The sequence below is a fragment of the Ochotona princeps genome, chromosome 4, assembly GCF_030435755.1.
Source record: "Ochotona princeps isolate mOchPri1 chromosome 4, mOchPri1.hap1, whole genome shotgun sequence".
Lineage (NCBI taxonomy): Eukaryota > Metazoa > Chordata > Mammalia > Lagomorpha > Ochotonidae > Ochotona > Ochotona princeps.
The window spans coordinates 57,449,930-57,474,526 of NC_080835.1; the positions used below are offsets into that span (position 1 = coordinate 57,449,930).

The following is a 24,597-nucleotide window of genomic DNA, read 5'->3' on the forward strand; positions in this document are numbered from 1 at the left end:
CCTAAATCTAACTTGGATCCTAAATTTGTTACTGCAATGCTCCCCTCTTCTAGCACTCAACTCTGCCAGAGTTCAAGGCAGACTCCTGGGACAGTATGCAAAGCTTTCCTGCTGAGCCAGCTCAGCAGCTTGGCCCTCACACACAGCCTGTGTAAACCTCATACCATGATAAAATGTCCCTCAAGTGTGCCTTTGGGCCCATTTGCACCTGTTGCTCTAGCTCTATGGAATGGCCTGACCCCTTCCTTTCTCCATTCATTCCTTAGGTGTCGATCCAGGGGCACCTTTTCTGGCTACCCTCACCCACCTCTGTTCTCTATGTGCTGAAACTCCTATCTGTTCACATCTAGATTACGGGACACGTACAAAATGCTGGGGCGATTTACTCATGTGTGTGTCTCCCAAGGCTGACTTGTCAATAGTGGAAGGGAAGAGACTGGTTTCATTATTTTGGCCTTTCCAGTGTTCTGCTTGGTTGCCTTTTGACTCAGGCTAGCCACTTGCTGTAAGTACACGGCATCTCCATGTTTGCTGCATTTGGGTAGCATTTTCCATTGAAACAACTTAGATGTTACTTCTCTTATGGGGTGATGCTAACTGGGCAGATGTCCTGTTGATCTTGACATGTCTCCGGTGACTTATCCTATCAAGTGGCATAGATTTAATATCCCTCTGCAAAGCCAGGATAGCCTGACTTATCTGTTTTTCTGAAGATGGCTGTGGGGCAGGTAGATGATTCCATTTTCATGTGTGCCACTCATGCTATCCTGGTGTTATTTCCCTTGGCAGAGAACAGTCCCTGAGGGACTACGATGGGGGCTCCGGTGTGCTCGGATTAGTTCCCCAACTTTTCACCCTCATGCCTCCTGCCCAACCCCAGCAGTTCTTAGCTTGGTGATCCCAGGAGAGGGTGGCAGTGACAGTAGTGCCCTGGGGTCTGCAGGAGCTGTGGCAGTCCTTTCTCATGCCCAACGCCTCATCTGTGACCTCAGCCTAGGCAGGAAGAGCTGGAGCGCAGGAGTTGTACAGTTGTGGGGTCAAACACCAGTTTCACTACCTAAGCGGCCTCAGGCAAATCACTTCATTACTTTGAGCCAGTTTTTTTTTCCATATGAGAAATGGCGATAATCATATCTACTTCAAAGTGATTTTGAGGACAATATTGTGCGAGGAATGCCAGTCTTTAAGCACAGATCCTGTACCACTAAAAATTGAAGCACCCAGAAAGTGGGAGCTTTTAAGTGTACCTGGTGACCTTGACAGACCTTTTGCTGCTGGTGTATAATGGCAAGTGAAGCACACTGGGCTCCACGGGGCCCTGGGCAGCTCACTGTCTCACATGGTTAAGAGCTCTGCCAAACAACTGTGTGTAGCTGGACTGGATGGTGATTTGAATTCCAAGGTACTGAAGAACATGTTTAAATGCCTCTGTCTGAGGGGCCTGGTACAGTAGCCTAGTGGCTAAAGTCCTCGCCTTGATCCTATATGGGAGCATCAGTTCTAAGTCCAGCAGCCCCGCTTCCCATCCAGCTCCATTCTTGTGGTCTGGGAAGGCAGTGGAGGATGGTCCAAGTTCTTAAGACCCTGCACCTGTGCAGGAGAACCCAGAAGAGGTTCTTGGCTCCTAGTTTTGGATTGGCTCAACTCTATCCATTGAGGCCACTTGGGGAGCAAATCAACGGATGGAAGATCTCCCTCTCTGTCTCTCCTCTCTGTATATCTGACTTTCCAATGAAAATAAACAAATCTTTTAAAAAAAATGCCCCTGTATGATTCAGGGAAATCTGGGAAGAAAGAGGTGAGTTCACTGGTTCTCTGAAGGGGTCCATAGAGGAAGCTGCCAAAGGATGGGGTGTCTGGGCTGACCCTGCCCAGTAGGGTGGGTTGGCACTGAATATGAGAAGGCCAAGGGCAAGAGCCAATGTTGTGGCATATCATGTTAGGTCAACCCCTGCAATACTAGCAACCCCTATGGGTATTAGTTCAAGCCCTAGCTGCTCCATTTCCAACCCAGCTCCTTGATAATATCCCTGGGAAAGCAGCAGCAGGTGGCCCAAATGCTTGAGCCCCTACACACATGTGGGAGACCCAAAAGACATGCCAGGTATTTTGCTTTGGCTTGGCACAGCCCTAGCCATGTGGCCACATGGGGAGTGAATCTGCAGAAGAAAAGTCTTTCTTTCTTTGCTTCTCCTTCTCTATGTAACTCTGTCTTTCAAATAAAACATTTTTTTAAAGAAAAGACTGAAAAGCCAAAGGCAGGGAAGAACCTGCCCCAGGGGAACAGGTACATAGGCTAGGGTTACCACTGTGCAGCCAAGCACTTCCTGGGAGCAGCTGATTCAGTTCAGGTACACAGAGAACAGCATTCCAGGATTGCTCTAATCCACCTCCAACACTGACTAGCAGAGATTCTGAGGCCCAGAGAGAGGAGGAGCTCTGCTACCTAAACAGAGAAACAGAGTCCAGGTTTCTGTCTCCTGAATGTCTTTAGGAAATTGGAAAGAGGTCCAGCATTGTGGCTCAATGAGTTAAGCCAACACTGGTGATGCCGGCATCCTCTATGAGCAAGGGTTTAATTCCCAGCTGCTCCACCTCTGATCCAGCTTCCTGCTAAAGCACCTGGAAAAGCTGCAGAAGACAGTGCACTGCCTGGGCCCCTGCCACCCACATGGGAGACTCAGATAGAGTCCCAGACTGCTGGTTTGGGTGTGGTCCATCCCCAACGTTGAGACTACTTGGAGAATGAACAAACCAGTGGATGGAAGATCTCTCTCTCTCCCTCTCTCTTTCTCTCTCCACCTTCCTCCCACCCCTCTGCCTTTCAAATAAATAAAACCAATCTGTGAAAAAGAAAAACTGAAAGACAGAAAGTAAAGCCTTCTTTCTCTTCTATCTTGGTTCACTTAAGAAGCAGTTTGTAGCACTAGAACAAGGAATGATTTGAGAGTGGACAGGAAGCTCACTTTGAAATCATGCCAAGATCTCTGAACACCTGGAACAAACAAGCCAACCCTTTTTCTGCTTAGAGATGATGAGGGATGAGAGAGCTAAGGCCACACCATGTATCCAGTGGCGCTGGGCAAGCACACTGGCCTCTTGAGTCCTCCAAGCCATGTCCTCCTGCAGGGAAGTTGTGCCCAGTCACCATCACCAATGGACTGATATCCTGGGAAATGCCCACTTTCCAGGCAGGAGCTGCAGGAACCATGAGCTCCTGTGCTATCTGTAAAACAGAGCTGAGGACCCCCAGGAGGGCAGCCCACATTCAACATCTCTGTAGTGTCAGGATAAAGCTCTCTGCGACTGGTCATATTTCCCATCTCTAACCATGGGAGCTATGAGATTGATTCCGTTTTGCTTATGTACTGTGCCTGCCAGGAAGCTCAGTCTAATTTGCTGGACAATCACTTAGGCCCTTTCCTTCTTTTGCCTTTTATTCCGAATTTCCATTTAATTTGCTGGACTCCATTCCTTTTTGGGAAAATAGAAACCACTATCACCACTACCATCATACAATGTTTTGATGAGGATATATTATAATCACAATTAATAATACAAATAGCATTTCGTTGCTCTTGTGATTAGCACTGCCACTTCTGGAATTCCTCTGTGAGCCTGGAAATGCTGACCATGTCACAACAACCTGGGAACTTTACAACCTGCTTAGGGAAAAGCCAGCTGGACTCAAAGCTCAGAGAGAAGGAAGTTTCTTGAGACCACACACCTGGGGAGTTTCAGTTTTCCTCTCTGTAGAATGGGCATCATCTCAGAGAAGTTTGAGGATGCAATGCTGTCATGTAAATCATGTAGCCTCTCTCATATACAGAATACATTAGCTAACACATTAGCTCTGTACATGCTAATGGTTATTTCAGGATCTATGATTTTATACAAATAATCTATCTATACAGGAGTATATAGAATCAATCCTGAATTTGGGGTCTGCCTGACTCTTATTCACCCAAGACTTTGATTCCGGCTCGGCACCAGGCCACATACCACAGGTGATATAAGTGAGCACAGGTGGATAACTAAAGCCACAGCTGTATCTGCCCAGCTTCACTTCAAGCCACCACCTTGTGTGTGGTGGGGGGGTGGGTTCAGGAGACTTTGAACCAGGTGGATGTCACCATGACAAGTTACACCGATGACGGGTGGACATGTCTCATATGTCTGACTAGACCTGCTCCTGTCGGCTGCAATGTCACAGTGAGTCACATCCGCTGTGTGACAAATGTCTACATGGGGATAATTCTCTGCAGGCCATCCCTGGGGTCTGTTCCATTTTTTGTTGGTGCACCTGTTGATGGGGTTACTCAGCACCCCCCATGCTAAGGCACCTGGGATGCCTGTGGAAGGACAGACCTGGAACCTGACTTGGAGATTTCTCACCTGATCAGATGTTCTCAGGTGTCCCAGCACAGCCAGCAGTCACTCAACACCCTTAGCACGATGTCCTCATTTATTTTAAGGATAAAGCAGACTGTGCCAATCAAGGTTTAAATACTTTCTCCCATTACTTCAGCCTGTCACAGCCACAGACAAGCAGAGTGACTGCCTCATTGTCACACACTCGGGGAGTCCACGGCTCCATCTCCCGCCCCTCATTATTAGTGACTTCCTCTTGCCACAGCTGAGTACCCACAATCAGTTCTAATCATTCAGGGTTCCCATGCCATGGAGCCATCTGAAATTGACACACGCAGCTTACCACACCGCATGCAACAAGACAGGGGGAGGGACAGGAAATTCTCCACCAGTGGCTTACCTATGTCTGAAATCTTTATTTCTGACAGAAGACAGGAGAGCAGGGAATAGAAGAAAGAATGAGGTGTTAGCAGCAGGGTTAGAAGCATTATTAGTAGTCCACCAACTTGACAGCAATGGTACCGAACAACGCTATCATAAACACAGACTTAGCAGCTATGACATTGATAGATTTCCTGTTGGATATGACTCATCACTTACAAGTGGCTTCCCCAGCACCACTGCCGCTCTCTTTGGGGGCAAGAACTGGGCTGGCACATTCTGTTGCATTCACAGGGGGCAAGGTCAGACATGGGGAATAGCGGAGGCTCTTCTCCGAGTGCGTATGAGTGCACATACACACACACACACAAACACACACTACCCTGTATCTCCATCTGCAGGCACACTTCCCTACCAGGAGCAATTAACATCAGGAAGTACACCGAGCTCCTACTCATAATGGGGCACAGCATTGGACAGAGACTGTAATCAGAGGGGAGGGTGAGGAAGGAGAAAGGTTAAAATGCTAATACACAGACATAGGCGTAGTTCTTTCCAAATTTCACATATTCTTCCATTCCCTACCTACTGCCTCCCTTCCTGACAGTTGCACAGGAGAGAGACAGGGAAAATAGCATCTCTCAGCTGAAAGATCTGAAAAGAGAGGCCCAGAGAGGTTAAGCCATTTATCCTGAGCTGCACAGCTTGTCTGCCACGGTGAAAATACGAGGATACCCTCAGTCCAAGGCTCTTCCCATTCTAGGACATCTGTGCAGATTCATACCAGGATTCCTTCATGATGACAGATGTCTCTGCCAGTCTGACTTATAACAGAGAGGGGAAAGGTGGGGTGCATGTGCCTGGTGGACCACCTGGAAGTGATCCAGCTTCCTGGGAGACGGCACAGTATATGAGCTGTCCTCACCCAGCCCCCAGGTACAGGCCACCATTTGCCCTGAGGGTGGGGCCAGCTCCCAGCCCAGCCAGCCGGCCCCGCCCTCCTCCCACACCTGCAGTACCCAGTGCTGCGAGGCATGAAGTCAAGATGGCTTTCACTGAGCCAAGCACCAATTTCTTTGGCGAGGCTGACCTCTGAGGCATGGGACCAGTTCTGTAAATCCCTTGGGCCTCCTCGTGTAGCAAAGAGGGATGATTGCCAACACCTCCCAGAGCTGTTACACCATGCTTGTCTTCTCTCTGGGGCCTGTTTTCCAGCAGGTGGGCTGGGGGGTTCCTGCCTGCGTGAACCCAGGCCCTGGAGAGAAGCCAGTCCCTCCCTACCACAGTTGCAAGGGAAGCTCTTGGAACAATTTCTCTTGAAGGCAAGCAAGGCATGCTCCCGTCACGGGGCACAGATTCTCTGTAACCTCAGAGCCCACCCTGAGCTTATGCTCTGGCTCTCAAAACCATCTGGCTTCCAGAGGCACATAAACTAATCCAACACACCGCAGCCTTCCCACGGGCTCGCTGTGGCCACGTGCCACTGCCGGCCATGAGGAGGGCAGGAAAAGGGCTGCCTTAGTCGGGCGGAGGGAGAGGGGCACTGCCTGGACAAGTCTCCTGGCCTGAGCTCAGCATCAGCCAGGGGTCTCCTCTCATACCTGAGCTCCAGGATGTTGGTGACATTTCCGGAAGGGAAGATCCTGCGGATGTAGTTGAAGTCGCCCACATAGAGGCTCCCATCAGAGCTGCAGGTGAGAGCCACGGGAGCCAGGAGCTTGTTGCCATCAGCAAGGCCATTACAGCTGGGACAGGAAATGCTCCTTCGGCGCCCATTGCCCATTATGCTTCCAATGACAGGGGGCTGCTGGGACACAAATTGGTTCTCCCCGTTTCCTTTGTGCAGGATTCCTGGGCCAAAGACAAAAAGACAGAATTATCTATGGAGTGGCCAGTGGTGCTCTCTTCCCGTGGACAATCCCAGGGACACCTTGACTCTGTAGGATCTCTCTCTGCCTCACCCCCACTGTGACTTCCCAGCATGTCCTGCCAGGTGAGCCTTCCAGCAGGAAGGGGTCACACGGATGCTGGCTGGAAGAAGTCTCAGGTGGATCTGGACTATCCAGCCATGCTGGCTTAAGAGTGGCCATGCACACCTCACAGACCCAGTGCAGACGCCATTGCTGCCTGGATGCTAGGCTGCGCTTGCTGCACTCCTCCCTGTCAGCTGACACCACCTCCCAAGTCCCCAGAGCCTACTACAGAATCCAACATACATGGCGTTACAGACATGACTGAGTGACACTCCAGATGTTTCTCACCAAGGAAGAGTCAAGACACTTTTTTTTTCCTTTATTTTGCCACGAGGGGCTGTGCCCAGAGTATGCACAGGTTTCTTGACTGCCCTTAGGCCTCAGTTTCCTCACCCACAAAAACCGAGGGGATGAGTCAGTAACATGCAAATTTCTTTTGCAGCCTCCAACCTGCCTCCTGCCCTGAAGTCTGCACACCCTTGGCTTTGCTGGGACAAAAGAGCCCCTTCTCCAGCTGTTTGTTGTCTCTAAGTCTGTCTACACTCTGCTTTAGGGAACAGGTAACTTTACTTCTCATGCAGTTTAAATAAGGATGGCTCCACATGAAGGTTTGTGTTTTGTTAGGCTCCAGGAAGTTTAGATGCTGTCTTCCATTAATTTTTAAGTGTTATCTTTCACTTCAAGATGTTTAAGAAAAACACATGTATTTTGTAAACTGTGTGAAGTGGGAATGTATACCATTTTTCTACATGGAGTAAGCCAATTTTCCCATCACCAGTGCCAAAAGTACCCATCTAGTGTGATGCCAGGGCTACTGTGCATCTAGTTCCCACGCAAGCATGGTGTGTAGCAGAGGCAGTCCAGAACTCACGGACACCTTCCCTTCCTACAGTTATGCAACACCTGCCACCTTGCTGGGGATGACCCAGGCCAGACTGTTCTCCCTAACTCCTAACCTCCTCGAGCGACTTCCACTGGTGGTGGGCTAAGTATTAGCAATGGGCAGCTGTCAGGAGGTATCCTTGCATGCTCTCCCTCATTGACACCCAGGGCTAATCTGAGAGTCTTTGAAGCAGTGAGCAGTGAGTTTTCTCTGACGAGGATGCCTGATATACCGGGGTGCTGAATGAGCTGCTGCTCTTGCGTGTCCAGGTGGTCCCATGCTCCACGGCTCAGCACTGAAGCTGCCTGGAAAGTGTTTGCCTGCTCAAGTCTTAAGGCCTTTCCTGGGTGTATCTCCCAGCCTGGGAGAGTGGCAGGCTTGCAGCAGGCACCCTCTGATTGATCTGATTGTGCAGGCGTCCATGTGAAACACAGGTGTGCATTTCTGCCTGACAGCGCCCAGGGATCTGAGGCCAGATCACACTCCAGCCTGGAGCTCTGGGCAGTCCATGAGTGCACTCACCACTTTGGATGTTGAGGGCATGATGCTTGTCCAGGCTCCAGCCCCCCAGCTTGGATGCATCGATTTCATATCCCTGTAGCATGGCTGTTCTTTTTTCCCACAGGATCAGGTCTGGGCAGGATTCATACTCATAACCCACGGACACTGATGGCGACAAAAGAAGCAAATGCTCAGGTCAGCAAAGTTTCCTCTTGGCTTTAGACCTGCAGGTCAGGCCACATACTTGTCATTTGCAGGATGAAGGAAAAGCATTCTATTTCTACATGGGATCTAGAATTATGTGCAACTTTTTTTTAAGATTTATTTACTTTTACTGGAAAGTCAGATTTACAAGAGAGGAAGAGAGACAGAAAGATCTTCCACCTGCTGGTTCACTCCCAAAGGGCTGCAATGGCTGGAGCTGAGCCAGTCTGAAGCCAAGAGCCAAGAGCTTACTCTACATCTCCCTCATGGGTTCAAGTCCCAAGGCGTTGGGCCAACCTCTACTGCTTTCCCAGGCCTCAAGCAGGGAGCTGGATGGAAAGTGGAGCAGCTGGGACACGAACTGGCCCCCATATGGGATCTTGGCCCATGCAAGGTGAGGATTAGCTAATTAAGCCATCGTGCCAGGCCCTGTGTGCAACATCAATCCAGAAAAGCACAAGGCTGTATTGTTGGGAAAAGTCCTGCACAGGGTCCCAGACTTCACAAGGATCCCCTGATCATCGTAAGCACATACAATACTTCATGTGCAGAATTATTCCCTGTAGTATACTTCTAACACTGGGCACTTAGAAGGGATCTAAAAGTTCAAAAAGGGGAGTGGCTGAGTAAAGTTAAGGGATGTTACTCGGCCAGTGGAGCTTGTGGTTAAGAGGCTGATGTGATACATGGTACTTGTACTCAGTTGAAAAGACTGCTCATCTACAGCAATCGATCTGCATTCAAAGAAAAAATGCAAAATTAAGAAATAAACGAGGGACCAGCGTGATGGCTCTTCTGGTTGATTCTCCATCTGTGAATGTCAGCATCTATATAGGTGCCATTTTTGTCCCGGCTGCTCCACTTCCCATCCAGCTCCCTGTTTGAGGTCTGGGAAAGTAGTGGAGAATGGCGTAGAGCCTTGGCACCATGTCTTCTTGTGGGAGATCTAGAGAAGGACCCTACTCCTGGCTTCAGATTTACTCAGCCCCAGCCACTGCAGCCCTTTGGGGAGTGAACCAGTAGGTGGAAAGTGTTTCTCTCTGTCTTTTCTTCTCTCTGTAAACCTGCCTTTCCAATAAAATTAAATAAATCTTTTACAAGATAAAAAGGTTAACAAGTAGTTTATATTGTTTATAGCATGGTGTATGGCTTTTTTTCTACTCTTATTTCTCAAGTTCTTACTAACGAACATGGTACTTTTAAAATAAAGAAGGCATCTACTATCATTTATAATAAATAAATACAAATAGAGTTTGGTTGTGGTATTTTTACTGAATAAACATTTAAAATTCATTTACTTGAGAAAGAGAGGGTGAGAAGGAGATAGATAGATAGATAGATAGATAGATAGATAGATAGATAGATACATAAAATGTTTTCCATTAGCTGGTTTGCTCCCCAAATGCCTGCAGTAGCCAAGGCTTGGCTAGACCAAAGCTAGGAGCCTGGAACAGTCTGGGTTTCTCACAAGGGATCCTCTCTGTGCTGCCTTTCTGTGTGCACATTCACACGAAGCTGGAATTGGAAGTGGAGCTGGACCATGGGACATGAACCAGACCTGCTGAAGGGGGCTACAGGCATTCCCCTTTAGCACTGTAACCTAATGTCTGTCCCTCTTCACTTTATAACTGACTGGTGGGCACTACGTTTGCTCATCTTATCTGAAGAGGTTACAAAGCTTTTATCTGTTCAGAAGAAATGAGAGAAATAGCTTCATGCACAGAAGAGATTATGATTGGTGAGAGATAGTATCTTCCTTCACAATGTGCCCTTGGCAGAGGTTTGGGTGAGCCTGTAATTCTACAGGGAAGATTTAGGATAAACCCAGCTTTGTTCTCTCTTCTCGATGCATCTTTGGGAAGTCACCTCACTTCTCTGACCTCAGCTTTTCCCCTGCAGCTCGGGGGGGGATGACAATTCTGGACTTGCAGGGTAGTAGCAGGGATTAACTGAGCTACCAAGGTACAGAGGAACACACTGCCCACAGCAAGTGCACAATGAATGTTCTCTTGTTGCCTACCCCCAGTCTCTCTCTCTTCCCCTCTCCTTTCTAAACACAACCTCACTTTGCTGCTTCTTCCTTCTGTGTCTAATGAATCTGCCACTCCAATACAGGCCATGGGCATCTCAAGTGGTGGCTTAACCACTCTGCCAAATACTCCATCCCTGGTTTGGGATTTTAAGTCTTTTTTTTTTTCATGGCCAAATTCTTCACATTTAAACCATTCCGTACATTCTGTTACTAGTAAGACTAATAAGAAGCCCAGCTCAGCCCCAGGACTTCTGGTGCTTCTCCTCCTGTGAGCAGAGTGCCAAGGCCCATGGCAGGGGCACTTACCGAAGGCTTCTGAGAGCCCAAACACCTTCTGGTTGTAGACGTCTGTCTTGTCCCAGATAAAATAGTAGGACAGGTCTGGGGCAGCAGCAAACCACTTCCTGAAGAGGCGGCCCTCCACAGCCACCATGAGGTGGACCTTCATGAGGTTGAAGGGGATGGTGGGGTGGGTGAGGCTGATCCTCAGCACGGACTTGTAGCCAGCGGTGCGGCTGCTCAGGTAGCTCAGCCGCATCTTGCAGCCTGAGATGGCAATCTCCTCTTGCAGAGCCTGCGGGGTGAGAGGAAGGCAGAAGCCACGGTCACCAGGAGTGAGGTCAGGCCACAGACCCACGGCCCCCGAGGCTCAAATACAGCCATGGAGGTGGAGCAGGAGGAGGTGGGAAGGGGAGAGAGAGGAGGAGAAAGAAACTGGTTGCCTTTCCCCAGGGAGCCCGTTCTGTCCTCTGTGTAGCATGGGTAATCGTACTTCTGTCTTGCACGACTGAGAGGAGCACAGAGGATGAAACACTCTGTACCTCTGATTGCCTCCCTGTGCCACCCTGAGAGCCCATGTGAGTCTGAGTTCCCTCACTTGGCTGGCAAGCAGCGTAAGGACCTCTAGGTAAGGTACCCAGCACACAGATGTTGGGAGGTACAACAATGGGGCTGCAGGGATTGGTGGGGCTGGGAGCAGGGGCACTGTGGCTTCGTTGTGGTTTGTTTCTCAAAGGGTACATGTCCTGGAAGCTTTGTCTTTGGTATGGCACTACTGGGAGGTGATGTGGGACTGCAGGGACCCCATGGGAGGTAAGGGGGTCAGTGGGCACTGCCCTTGGACTGGATTATGTAGCTCTGGTAAGTGCCTGGTAAGTCTTCAAAGAGGGCTGCCAAAAGAGGAAGCCAGCACCCTTTCGCTCTCTGTCCTCCTCTCTTACCATGTGGTCTCTTCTCCCATCTGTGCTTCTGCTAGGATGCCAGTTCCATGTCTCCCCCTTGGGAGCTGTGGTGGTACCAACAGCAGCCCCTGAACCTCCAGAACCATTGGCCAAATAAACCTCTTTTCTGTATAAGGATATACAGCCTCTGCTGTTTTCTCACAGCAACGATAAGAATCAGGAGTACTGGAAGACCTTGTTCTTTGACCAGCAGTGACAGGTGGCTATTGAAGCAAGCAGAGCTTCTCCCAGGTCTGGCACAGATGGCTTGGAATGTTAGGAAAGCCATTAGAAACCAGGAGATGCTGGCCCAGTAGACAGCTGTGCATAGCTGGGAATAGTCTGGCCAAGACTTGCGGCTGAGACCCCAGGCCGTCCACAGAGGGAGGAGGCACTGGTCATGTGAAGCTGAAAGTGCACATTGGAAGGGGGTGCTCAGAGGGCAGTTCCCATTAGAGAAAGAGAGAAGCATGGAGGGCAGCACTGTTCATGCTCTGTGCTGTGGGCTCCATTCTAGGTGGGCTGGGGTGCTGGGGTCCATGGCAAAAGTAAGGGAAGTTTTACCAGCTTGATGCTTTGAAGTCTCTTTCAGGAAGGGGATATTCAAACAGTGTAGGCTAGCAACTCCATGCTTGCTTTGTGTTCACAGAGGACCTGTTTTTTCCCCATCATTCCCTGCATAGAAGGCTGTGAACACTCACAACCCACATGCATGAACACAGGACACTACAGGGATTCAGCTTAATGCAACACAACTGCCCACATTGCAGTTTACAAGCAAAGCAGGCACTGTACTCTGGACTGATGTCCTCACACACATCTCCCTTTGTTAATGTGCCCTTTGAAAGGCACATCCCCCAGCCCTGGCACAATCTGCAAGTTTGCCATCACATATGCCACAAAAGTGAAAAGAAGTAAGGCTAATGCCCTATGTGGGTCTGGAGACCTCCCAGCTCAGGGAAAGTATATAGGGTCCAACCTTTAACCTCATGTGTTCTGAAGTTCTTGCTGCTGGGAAAAAGTGTCTAGCTAGAGTTCAGCCAAGGTGAGCAACAGATCACTCTTCCCTAAACAGCTCTGTGTCTACTGGCAATCATTTAACACAAAAGGTTAGCCTGGTAGCATACACCTGAGGCAGGCACCATGGCTCTGCGAGGCAGGGAGGATTCATTGTGCCAGTGCAACGAGGATGGTACAATGAGCCCATTTTGTACTTGTGGGCAGCTGCTGGGAGCCTTACAGTGCAACACATGCAGAGAGACACATTTGCCCAGTCAACCATGAAATACGCACATGTGAGTGCCTGGCTCCCTGCTCCACCAGCGCCATCCAAAGCAAGGACCTGAACAGGGGTCTATTGCTTGTGAGATAGGAAAGTGGCCAGGTTTCCCTGGGGCTTTTGCATAGATATTTCTCCTTTGCACCCAGCTTTTGTTTCTGCCCTCAGAAATCCCAGTAGGGTGGGCAGGCCAAGGAAATTCAGCTCAGCAGAGCTTTGGGAGGTGAAGAATCTATCTTGATTTCCATCAGATTAACATGCATTTTTTCCTGATTGCTTCTCTTTAATGATAATTATGGAAAGCACTTGTGTGTACAGATTTGAGCCAAAGCAATCCTTAATTGGCATAAAAGCTGTGTGTGTTAAATAATCTTGATAATCATGATAGCTACAATTTATTGAGCACTTACTGGGTGCCAGACATTGGGCTAAGTATCTGGGGTACATTGTTTTCATTTAATCTTCTGTTACAGTGTTTTCTGTGGGGGATCCTCTGGCTGATTCCTCTTAGTAGCATCTATCTTCATAACTATTTTTTGTTTTTTAACAAAAATCATGAGGCTGGGGATCCTGGAGGCTGCAGAGAGAGGAGGAGGAGTGTGGTGAAGGGCAGAGTGTGCAGGGAAGGTGTGCCAGGCTGTGTGCAGGTGCTCCTTGGCTCCCTGTGAACAGGGTGGGTGGTACATGGTAGCGGACCATGTTGATGACCCAGACCCTAGGCCCCACAGTGGACCTTTTCTTTCTCCATTTTTTGTTTATTTTTCTTGCTCATTTGAAGGTTGGTAGGGAGAAGGAAAAAGAAGGAGGGAGGATGGGAGGAAAGGGGAGAGAGAAAGAGGGAGAGAAAGAGAAGGAAAGGGAAAGAGGGAGATGCAGAGAGGGAGACAGAGGGAAAGAGAGAGAGGGAGAGAGAACCCCCATTCACTGGTTCACTCCCCAAATGTCTACAACAGCCACCGGTGTGCCAGGGCAAAGCCAAGGGCCAGGAACTCCATCCAAGTCTCCCACATGTGTGTCTGGGACCCAAGCATCTTGACCATTTCCTGCTGTCTCCCACAGTGTGCATGAGCAGGAAGTTGGCACTGGGCGCTTAGCCGGGACTCCACCCCAGGCCCTATGCTGTGGGATGCAGCATCATGTGCTGTGTCCCACTTCATCCGCTGAGCACCTCTTCCCTCCCTGCCCCCACTCCCACCCACCTCAGATGACACAGAAGCCCGCCGACATACACGTAGGGCAGCTGGGTACCTGAATTTCTGGCACAATGGGGCCTTTCTCTGCACAGGAGCTGGCGAAGGACGTCAGCGGGGAGGGAGAGACGATGGGGTGGGGGCGGGCAAAGCTGCTCAGGTCGCAGCTGGGAATATCATTTTCCTCGTGGCGCATGGTGATGGTTTCCATGACGAAGAAGCGATCCCACGGGAGCCAGAGGGTGTGTTCTTGGGTGATGAACGGTGCACGCTCGAAGCGCAGCACGATGGAAATGCCTCCGTGGGTGACCAGGTCAAAGCTGTTTGGGGCAGGTTGAGAAGGAGTGGGTCCACAAAACAGGAAATGGGAGCAGGAAGAGGAGAGAGCACAGAATGACACTGTAGGGTCTTAACATTTGGTGAGCAAGATTCTGGCACCTGACTTCATTGCAGCTATAGTGACAGTAACTCCAGAAGGCACTTTCTCTTGCCTTTTATTTATTTACTTTGGGGGGGGGGGGTAAAATGATTCACCATCGAGAATCTGCCAAAACCACTGCTCCAGAAGGCCATTTTCCAGAGTCCTGGCCCGCTGCCAGACTCCCTGTCCAAGTCCCTGGTACCAAGCCTTTTCCCTGGTTCAGAGCTGACACATAGGCTATAAGCGATCAGATTAAAATGAAAGAAGCCCTGACCCCAAGCCTTGCCCTGGCTCTGCTATGCACTATAGGCAATACTTAGCCTCCCGGAGCATCAGTTTTTCCCATCTATCAAATGCCCAGGCTCAAATGGATGACCCTTAAGTCACTAAGAACTGACAATGACAGCAGTATTAGTTCTGATTGTGATAGGTCACACAGCCAAAGTCTGCCATTACAGAGCAGCGAGGCAGCCCACATGGGCATGGGCAGGCTTGGAATCACAGCACCTTACAAGTGAGTCCGCTTAGCCATGTAGAATGTTTGGCTGCTACTGAAGGCCCAGGAACCCCGTCTTCACCCCTCCTAAAGCAGGACACTTAAAATTAAACAAAATTGAACTCAGTGCTCACCTGATCCAGCTAGCCTCCCTGCCCCTGTGAGACACGTTAGTCTAGAGTCATGCTCATGGCCGCCAGTGCTTTCATGGACACTTCCAGCAATGAGGACCCTGCTGTATCCCGATCAGGCCCTCCCTGCCTCCATGGACACTTCCAGCAATGAGGACCCTGCTGTATCCCGGTCAGGCCCTCCCTGCCTCCATGGACACTTCCAGCAATGAGGACCCTGCTGTATCCCGGTCAGGCCCTCCCTGCCTCCATGGACACTTCCAGCAATGAGGACCCTGCTGTATCCCGGTCAGGCCCTCCCTGCCTCCATGGACACTTCCAGCAATGAGGACCCTGCTGTATCCCGGTCAGGCCCTCCCTGCCTCCATGGACACTTCCAGCAATGAGGACCCTGCTGTATCCCGGTCAGGCCCTCCCTGCCTCCATGGACACTTCCAGCAATGAGGACCCTGCTGTATCCCGGTCAGGCCCTCCCTGCCTCCATGGACACTTCCAGCAATGAGGACCCTGCTGTATCCCGGTCAGGCCCTCCCTGCCTCCATGGACACTTCCAGCAATGAGGACCCTGCTGTATCCCGGTCAGGCCCTCCCTGCCTCCATGGACACTTCCAGCTGTACATCCAGGAGGGAATCCCCATCTTCAGTTCATTCCCTTAGGACTTTTTATTGTGGCGAATTGAGCCCAAATCACCTTCGTTAAATTCCTTATTCCCTGGGCCGGCATGACTTTCCAATGACCATGTTCAGGGCTCAGTGATGGCAATCCCTCCCCTGTGCCATTCCCCGGCATCAGGGTCTCTTTTGAGGCAGTTCTATCAGTTACTTTTAGGATGTATCTTCAAGGCCTGGTGTTATCTTATCTGTTTAGACTTCCTGCTTCCTCTTTATGTCCCTCTGCCCCATGTGCTCTGCTCTGTGGAGCCCAAATCACAGACCACAACATGTTGTTCAGCCATCTGGCCCATGGACATCAATTTCTGTCTTTCCAATGCTTGGTGGTTAGAAGTCGACAGAAGGAATACATGTGTAGCACTGTTAACCTACGAACAGACTCAACCCCGGATCTCCTGAACACCCAAGTCCCTTCTTTGGTTTTTGTTTGTTTGTTTGCAAATCAAACCAATACTCACCTTTGCAGCAGGTTTGTGAGAACCACCTCTCCCCACACCCCACCCAGGGCAGAGCCTCCCTGTAGCCTGACAGATGCATCTGTAGGATTAGGCCTATTGCTCTTTCCTCCCCTCGAAGTTGCATAGGTTTTATGTTTAACTGCTCCACCTTAAAACCAAACCCTGCTCTTGCTGGATGGTGCTTTTTGCTAGACCTGGGTCTCCAGGCTCTGAAGGCAGACTAGTCTGTCCTATGCAGGAACCTTCTACCCACTTTCCCTATCCTTCACTCCTCCCTTTGGGGCCCCTACCCAGGCAGAGGAGGTCAGGTGCCACCATCCTTCCATAAGGCATGAGGGAGCAAACATGAGGGAAGGCATTTTGATGGCAGGTTGCAGTTCTGCGGAGAACATCCACAGTTCGGGGGAAACACCCTGAGAACAGCTTCTCTGTCACAGCACTGAGTGGCATCTGTGCTTGGACAGAACCCTTTTAATCATCAAATGGATTTTTGGCCAGACTTTCCTGCTCTCTGCCTGACAGCGGAGGGGCTGAGGGGTGGGGGAGGGGTGACAGCATGAAAAGACATAGTCTCAAGGCTGTCAGCAAGCTGGGAGTGGTTGGTCTTGCCAAGAACTGAGTGTGATGGGCAGGGAGCCAGGCCTGCCTAACTGCAGGGGGAACCTCAGCGTGGCTGTGAACGTGGAACTGGTCCCACAGCGAGGCGTCATTCCCAGAGGAGGCCCCCAGCTGCTCAGGGCCAGTCTACAGATGGCTACTTATATTACAGGCCAGAGGTGCTACCTGTCCCAGTCCCCCTCTCCTCTTCTGTGGAATGAGGAGGGTGCTCACATCCACTGGGCAGAGCTTTACTTAGGTGGACTAATGGAAGGACAGTGTGTGTGGAGGGGAGGGCACAGATTCCCTGGCTACCACCCTCTGTATAATTCTGGGTTTCAAACTCAGTGAGCCTCAACTATCTCTTTTGTCTGCTCTTGTCTTTTGAGATTTCCATCTTTTGAGATGAGCCCTTTGGCTAGCTGCTTTGCTATGTTTTGTTTCTGAGGACCTGGGAAGACTGCAAGTCTGGTGTTTCAGCAAGTGTGGGTGTGGGGGCGTGTGTGTGTGAGGGGGTATGGTGTGTGTATGTGTGTGTGTGTGTGTGTGTGTGCGCGCCAGGGTTGAGGGAGGTAGAGGACAGCAAGTATTGAGGTGCTGCCTGGAAGCTGAACACAACGATGGTCCCTGGACCATCAGGCCTCTTGCATACCCTACAACTTCTGCATGAGAGGTACGAAATGAGGTAGCTCCAAGAAGACAAGATAGGAAATGGGCAAGAGGCTTCCTGTTGCCATGCAACAGATGGAGTTTCAGTCATGAGGAAAACAAACTATGAGTTTTCCATGCACTGTGCTGGCTCTAAGTTGGGAAGAGCAGGGAAGCCCCACAGCACATGGGTGAGAGCCAGTGTGAAGCTTCAGGTCCAAGACGCACCCACTAGAGCTGCAGAGATATGTTAGAGGTGGATGCGGGACGTGTGGCTGACATGCACTGTCCCTGGCCCCTGTGCTTCTCAAGGGGGGACGTGACAGAGGGAGCACAGTGGGAGCACAGTGGGAGCAGCGCAAGCCTGGAGTGAGGGTGAGCCAGAGAATAAACCGATGCCCAGCTTCAGGGTATTTGTGGGCAACCCCTCCTGAATACAGCTGGTCTTCTAAGGACTGGCAATCAATCCTCTTGCACGATTGACTGGCAGGTTTCATAGTGAACACAGAGCAGTCCTCCAAGGCGCCTTTCTGATGGATGACCCACAGCAGGTGACAATGTGGTCACAATACCTGTTGCCTGGGCTGTATGCAACTACTCTTTTCAGAGCTGGCAGCCCTGAGTGGGAAGGCATCAGGATGGAGCCTACAGAGTCCTGGCTCGGAAGGTGTGCAGGGCAGGTGGGGACTTCTGACCTGCAAGGACCGGCCAGCCACTAACCTTTAGAGGCTGGGCTATTTCCCACTCACATGGGGTGGGGGCAAGGGTTCCCCATACCGAGCTCACCATATTCATCTAAGAGGCACATAAGTCCACAGATAGGCGAACCTCGACTTCATTATCGCCTCGGCCGGGACATGCTCACATCTGATATTGGATTAAAGAGGTGCTAAAAGCAATCAGGCTGCAGCACAGTTTCCAACACCGAGTGAAAACCTTATGGGCCCACACTTAGCCAGATGGACCGCTACCACCTGATTTCATTAAAAAACAGGACTCATCACCACTGACAGCTTACATATTCCACTTTCCTTCTTCTTGCCTTTTCTCCAAAATGTCCTCACTGCCTGTCTTGTCATCATCTGCTTCCGTCAGTAATTTGTAATTTTAGGAAACCAGCAAATATTTCCCATATGCTTCCTGCATGCCAGATACTGGAAACACTGCAATGAGCTAGAGGGACAGGGGACCAAGATTTATGAAGCACCTACTATGTGCCAGGTGCCTCCCATCTGCCACAGACTCTCACAGCCAGCACATGAGCTGGATGATATCCAGAGGACCATTCACCAGACAAGTAAGCTGAAGCTTAGAGATGCCAGGAGCCGAGTCAAGGGTACACAGCTGGCAGGTGGGAGTGTTAGGACTGTTCAGGAAGCTTCCTTTTTTTCCTTTGATGGCAACTGCAGGGATATCAAGGTCAGCACTGTATGATCCAAATGGCTTCCAGAGCCTTCCAGAACTTCTTGGGTTGTAGGAAGTATATTTCGTCTGAAGGCAGGGAGCAGGATCACATGGACAAGGTATCATACACTTTGAGAATCAAATGAAAAGAAGCTGCTTCATCTGTGGCCAAAAGGACCCAGGCCAGAGGCACACATGGTGTGATACAACCTAGAAGCAACAGTTGTGGCATTTGGATCTGGGCCCTCTGAAGCCAAGCCTTGACCCTTCCCCTCATGGTTGGCCCAGTGGCAACTGTGTGGCAAGACCAATGAGAACAGGGCCAACACTTTCCCAGGCCCATGGGCGGTGACCTACCTGCCATCCTGCCTGCTGATCGTGTACCCGAAGAGAGGGTTATTGACGAAACTGATGTTCACACCAACCAGGGGGGTTCCATCTGATGTCATCACTTGGCCACGAATGACACACGTGTGCCTGTGGGAAGAGAAACAAGAACAGGATATATCTTGGAAGGTGTGCAGGGCAGGTGGGGACTTCTGACCCACAAGGACCAGCCAGCCACCTGGTTGGAGCCCTGGCCAGCAGGGAGCCCCAAAGTCATGCAGCAGGAAGCCAGTTGTGCGCAGACACATCTTGTACCTGGAGACACATGGCATAGGTCCCTGGGAAGCAGCAACCTTTAAACACATCACTGAGGTTGCAGGCATCAAAGTATTCTGGCAAGAACTGTCATTGCAAGGCATCTTCAGCTATCTCCCTGGGAGACTATTTTTGTGGACAGTACAACAGGTTCTAAGGAGCTAAAGCTGATGCCGGAGCATTACTGATGTAGTGACAATGTACAGATTTGGAGTTAGGTGACCTGGGTACAAACCCCAGCTCTCTGAAACTGTGCAGGTATGTGACATTTCTGGGGGTCTCCTTTTTCTCATCCTGGCACACAGTAAGCTCCAAAATGATAAAGGTGTTACTGTCTTTGACAGTCTCAGTGGAAGCAAACATTCGTGATGCTGAGTAGGGACCCTTTCACCTGGCACGGGAGGCAGCCAAGGGAGTAGGTCAGAGGCTGATGTCACTTTGGAGTGGAACCTGGCACCACTCCCAAAGCCCCTAACCCTTGCTCTTCCTTGATATGCTAGAATACAATCCATTGGCTTTCCCCACACTTGGCAGGTGAGCGCTGCTTCTAACTCCTGCGTGGAGTTTTTCTAGGAACCCGAAAGGTAGCTTCTCTGCCACTTTTGCCTCAGTCTCATCCTCCGATATTTAGCTGTGAGAGCTTTTTCTAAAGTCTTTCCTGAGCCCCTAATCAGAGCCAGTCTCTGTCCCCCGAGATCTCTCTCTCCCCCTTCCCCCCCTAGAGAGAGAGAGAGAGAAAGAGAGAGAGAGAGAGCCCTCAGCCACCCTCCTAACCATACCATTTCTCCTCTTCATTGGATCACCAGCTCTCTGAGGACACAGCAAACTTTCCTTTCTTTCATTCCGCCATGTCTGGTTTATGCCTAAGAAGTACTAGATCACTGCTCTAAAGAAAAGGGGAGAGGGTTTTGAGCAAATAAGCAGGACAATCAAGGTCATATAGAATCAAGGTCATATGGGATGATGGCTTTTCAGGTATTTGAGAAAGAGAAACTTTTGAGCAGATGACATGGTGGGAGGACTCCAAGGTGTTAGACAATTAGAGAGATACGCCCAGGTTGGGGCAGCGAGGGCAGTGGCCTCTCACCAGGGGTGGGTTCTGAGGCCATTCTGTAGAGTTGTCTTTGCAGGATCACCGAGTTAGCAGAACCATCTCAGTATGTCATCCAGAGTGGTTATATTATTTGCCCCAAGCTACACAGGAAGACAGTGGTGGAGTCAGGCCTTGATTTTGGACTTAACCATGCTGGGTCCAACTCCAGATCAGCCTGATTTCCACAGGCAAGGGGTAGCAATGGAGGTGCTGGCTGGTGTGAGTGACCTAAGGGGTCTGAACACTGGGGAGGCAGTTCTCACAGATGAGACAGATCTGAGGCAGGTGCTGCTGTCCATGGAACTTTCCCCACCACACTTGAGTTCAGTAGGCTTTTTTTTTTTGGTCTGGCTTTAGGAAAGAGACCTCCCGGGTGTTGGTGTTAAATCTCAAATGTTCCTGCTTTATGAGGTGTCCACATGCCTACCTTCCTAGAGTGATAACCTTTTCTCTGTTTGATGAGAAAAGCAATTAACACCAGGCTAGTGAGCAGCTGGTCTCACCAGTGTCAGCCTGTCCTTTCTGAAGACAACAGCAGTTACCCACAATGCACCATGCCCCGCCCACCTCTCCCCACACAATCTGGTTAATGCTAATTCAGTCAGTGGTTTCCTTCCGAGGCCCTGGGTCTAAATACAATTAAATGGCAAGCAAAGAGGGTGAAGCTTGGCAAAGATTTCCACTCCCGCTTCGGACATCTCCCAGCCTATTTCTGTGAAATTCTCTTTTGACGAGTGGGGAAGATTGATTTTTCATCAACTGTATTCTGTGTGAACTGAGCGAGGCTTTCTTTAATGGAGCACAATTGAATTTCTGGTTGCTGCAGGTTTGTCCTCCCCAAGGCTGGGCTACCAGAGCTCATGTGCGGATGCTGGCTCCCCTCCAACTTCCTCCTGCCCCACGTGTCTCTGGATTCTTCCTGGACAATCACTGGCTCTCTGTGGAAGGATTCCTTCTGGAGGCTGCCCCGCCGGCCACCCCTCACACACACTCACAAACACAGCCAGCCTCTTTGGACTGATCTCTCTGGGGATTTCCTGATAATTGGGAGCTGTCAGATCAGCATCATGTGGCTCCCATGTAGCCTTCAGTTAGGCAACCCAGAGCACAAGAGATTTTAGCTCAGGCTCCTGTGGATTGCTGTGGGATTCTGGGGAAGTTTAGGCTGACTCCCCTGTAGGCACTAGAGGCCTCTTGCCAGAAGAGACAGTTGCGTTAAGAGTTGAGTCTTAGAGAAAAACACTTCCAACCCCCTTCTACTACACGTGATCTTCTGTTGTCAAGAAAGCCCAGTTAAACATAAATCTTCCCTACAGCCAAAGACATGGGAATGTCTGCCCTGGGAGGGCTGTGTTTCATGCCACAGGCTTCTGTCCAGGAAGTCTGAAAGACACAAGTCCTGGGTTTACCAGTGCTTCCATCCTCACTCACGGGTACTTGTTAGTCTGTGACAGTTGTCAATCAATCAGTGGAAAGAAACCAGCTTTGATTTGCAGCAGTTGCCCATTTCTGTGGTGTCGATCTTCCCACCCCGGCTGATTTCCAGCTACCAGTGCAATGCACCTGCACACAGGGCTTGGGGCAGGTATACAGTAGGGCATCATGATGTAGCATTTCCTGCAGACAGACATAACAGCCCATGGAATGTCAAGAATACGGGTAAAACACAGGAACACATGGAGGAAATGATGCATTTAAAATGTCACTTTTATCTTTGTTTTGTAAAGAATTTTATGTCATTGATTTTTTTATTTTCAATTTTTCAATTATGTGGTACAATTTCATATAGACTGGGATTTCCCCCCAAACTCCCACCCCTGACAGATTTTCCCCATTTTACTACAGTGGTATAATCCTTCATAAGGATTAAAATATCACTTTTATCTTTATTTTGTAAAGAATTTTACATCATTGACTTTTTAACAAAAGTTCTAACAATCAGCGCACAGAAATCCCTGCATATTTTAATCATCAGTTCTTGTGAGCTGATATGAGCTGGTTTCTGAACATCCTGACACATGGGTCCTGTGCTAAGGGTCACACACTTGCTCTGCACTGTGGCTGTGACTGAGACATCACTGCTGTTCTGAATGTGAGACTCTACAGTGGGAGATCACCTTAGTGAGAAGCCACTGACAAGGGGTGCAAATCGTTGTCATGTCTGTCATTCTAGCTATGACTCACATATGAGCTGTATCTCCAGTCCTATATTTGAGGCATTTTGCTTTCTCTGGGTCACTGCTTCAGCATAATGGAGTTCTGTGGTATCACTTTCTACTCAGGCTTAGAGTTCTATCTCAGCCATCATGGCCATCTCATAAGGCTGTCGTCTCCTCAACCCTTCCCAGTACAATGAATAACCTTTTTCTCTGGAGTCCTCTAACCCTCATATATATCCCTCCATGATTAGGACTATCAGATGATTACATGATTCACATTCTCAAAGCTGTCTTATAGGTATTCATGTGAGCAAGGGTGGATGTTGCCTCCCTGAGCACTTGTTAGATGAAAAACATTCAAGACACTAAAACTGACAGAGAGAGAGAGAGAGAGAGAGAGAGAGAGAAACAAAAAACAACCAAACTTGCTCGAGACCATCTAGGAAAAAATATCACTGGATGAGCTGATACTTAAGTTGGACTTCTAATGTCCAAATCCTGATCCTTGGAAGTGTCCCATACCCCCCACAGTTGCTAAACTTCACAAAACATGGGAGGCACCTACATGGAGCCAGGCACTGTGTGTGTGAGGTGCTGAGGTGGTGTAAAGGCATGAAACACAGTCCCCAGTTAAGCGCCAGAGCTCATAAGAACAAAATGTCTCAGTGTAGTCATCTCTGACACCAGACAGGCTTGGCACATGAAAGGCAGCTGGGACACAAATAAGCAATTAGGCTGAGTGAACTCTGCCAGGAGGTAGCACTTGTGCCAGGCCAAGAGGGGGGTGTCAAACACATCGGCATTAGTCCAACTGCTTGCTTGGGGCCTGACTGAGGAGACACTGCAGGTGCCAGGGAGCAGGATCTGCCCAGCTGCTTTCAGAAGATGGTGAGCAGGGCTGGGGTTGAGAGAGGAGTCTGATGGAGAGACAATACCACCAAGACATAGAATTGAACCACCAAGCAAGCCAGCCTCTCTGGGCACTCCTGGAGGAGCAGTGGTGGCAGGGAAAGAGCTCCGGTCCCAGCTCAGATACCTGTAACTGCCTGTAGGTCCCTGGAGAGTCACCTGCTGTCTTACCTGATAAATGCATGCTGAAGTTTTTCTCAACATGGCATAACACGGAATCCCACATAAGCTTACAAATTGTAATTGTTTTCATTTGTTGCCTTGAAATCCAGCCCAAGTGGCCCTGCTAAACGTTACTTCAGTGCTGATGTTTGTCCCCGAAGTGTCTCTGCAATCTGGAACCTTCCACTGAATCTGCTCACTTGCTGACTTTTCAGAACCCAGCTGAAGCCGTCTTCCTGCCCCTTCATGAACTCTACTCTCACACTTCTGGGATAATCTTTGTCCTCAAGCAGATCAGGAGCTCCTTAACGACTGACCATATTTCCCTCACTGCTGTACCCCCTGGCACTGAGCAGGACTGAGTTCAAAGTCAGAAGTTCCATCGAAACAGGTGTTTTCCCTGGAACTGGAAGGCAGAGCACAGAGTGGGGTGTGGGAAGAAAATTCACTGAGTGAATAGAACCAGTGTACTCCTGTTCCTTAAGGAAAGGGTACCATCAGAGAACCTTGATCTTGACAGGGAAATGGTGAGAGGATCTAACCTGCAAGGGTTGGGCCTTCCCATTGGCCTGTGGAAACTACTTCCCAGAGTTCTAGATCTTTCCTCTGGGGTGTGGTGTTTCACTTGGCCACAGCTTGCAGCCCTACCCATCCCATCCTGCAGTCTCCTCGCCGATGCTACCTCGGTTCAGAAAACTTCAGCAAAAAACTGCAGAGATTAAGTTAGACTTACTAGTCACTGTATACCACACATGCAGACAAAAGAATTTA

General features: G+C 49.8%; 1 protein-coding gene across 1 annotated transcript in view; it reads right to left on the minus strand.

Annotated features, from left to right (window-relative positions):
- Positions 1–24,597, minus strand: part of TENM4 (teneurin transmembrane protein 4) — a 686,631-nt gene that overhangs the window by 50,784 nt on the left and 611,250 nt on the right. Inside the window, 5 exon segments of the mRNA XM_004589844.2 lie at positions 6,354–6,603; positions 8,131–8,274; positions 10,652–10,919; positions 14,093–14,354; positions 19,219–19,338. Coding sequence (XP_004589901.2) covers positions 6,354–6,603; positions 8,131–8,274; positions 10,652–10,919; positions 14,093–14,354; positions 19,219–19,338 — 1,044 coding nt within the window.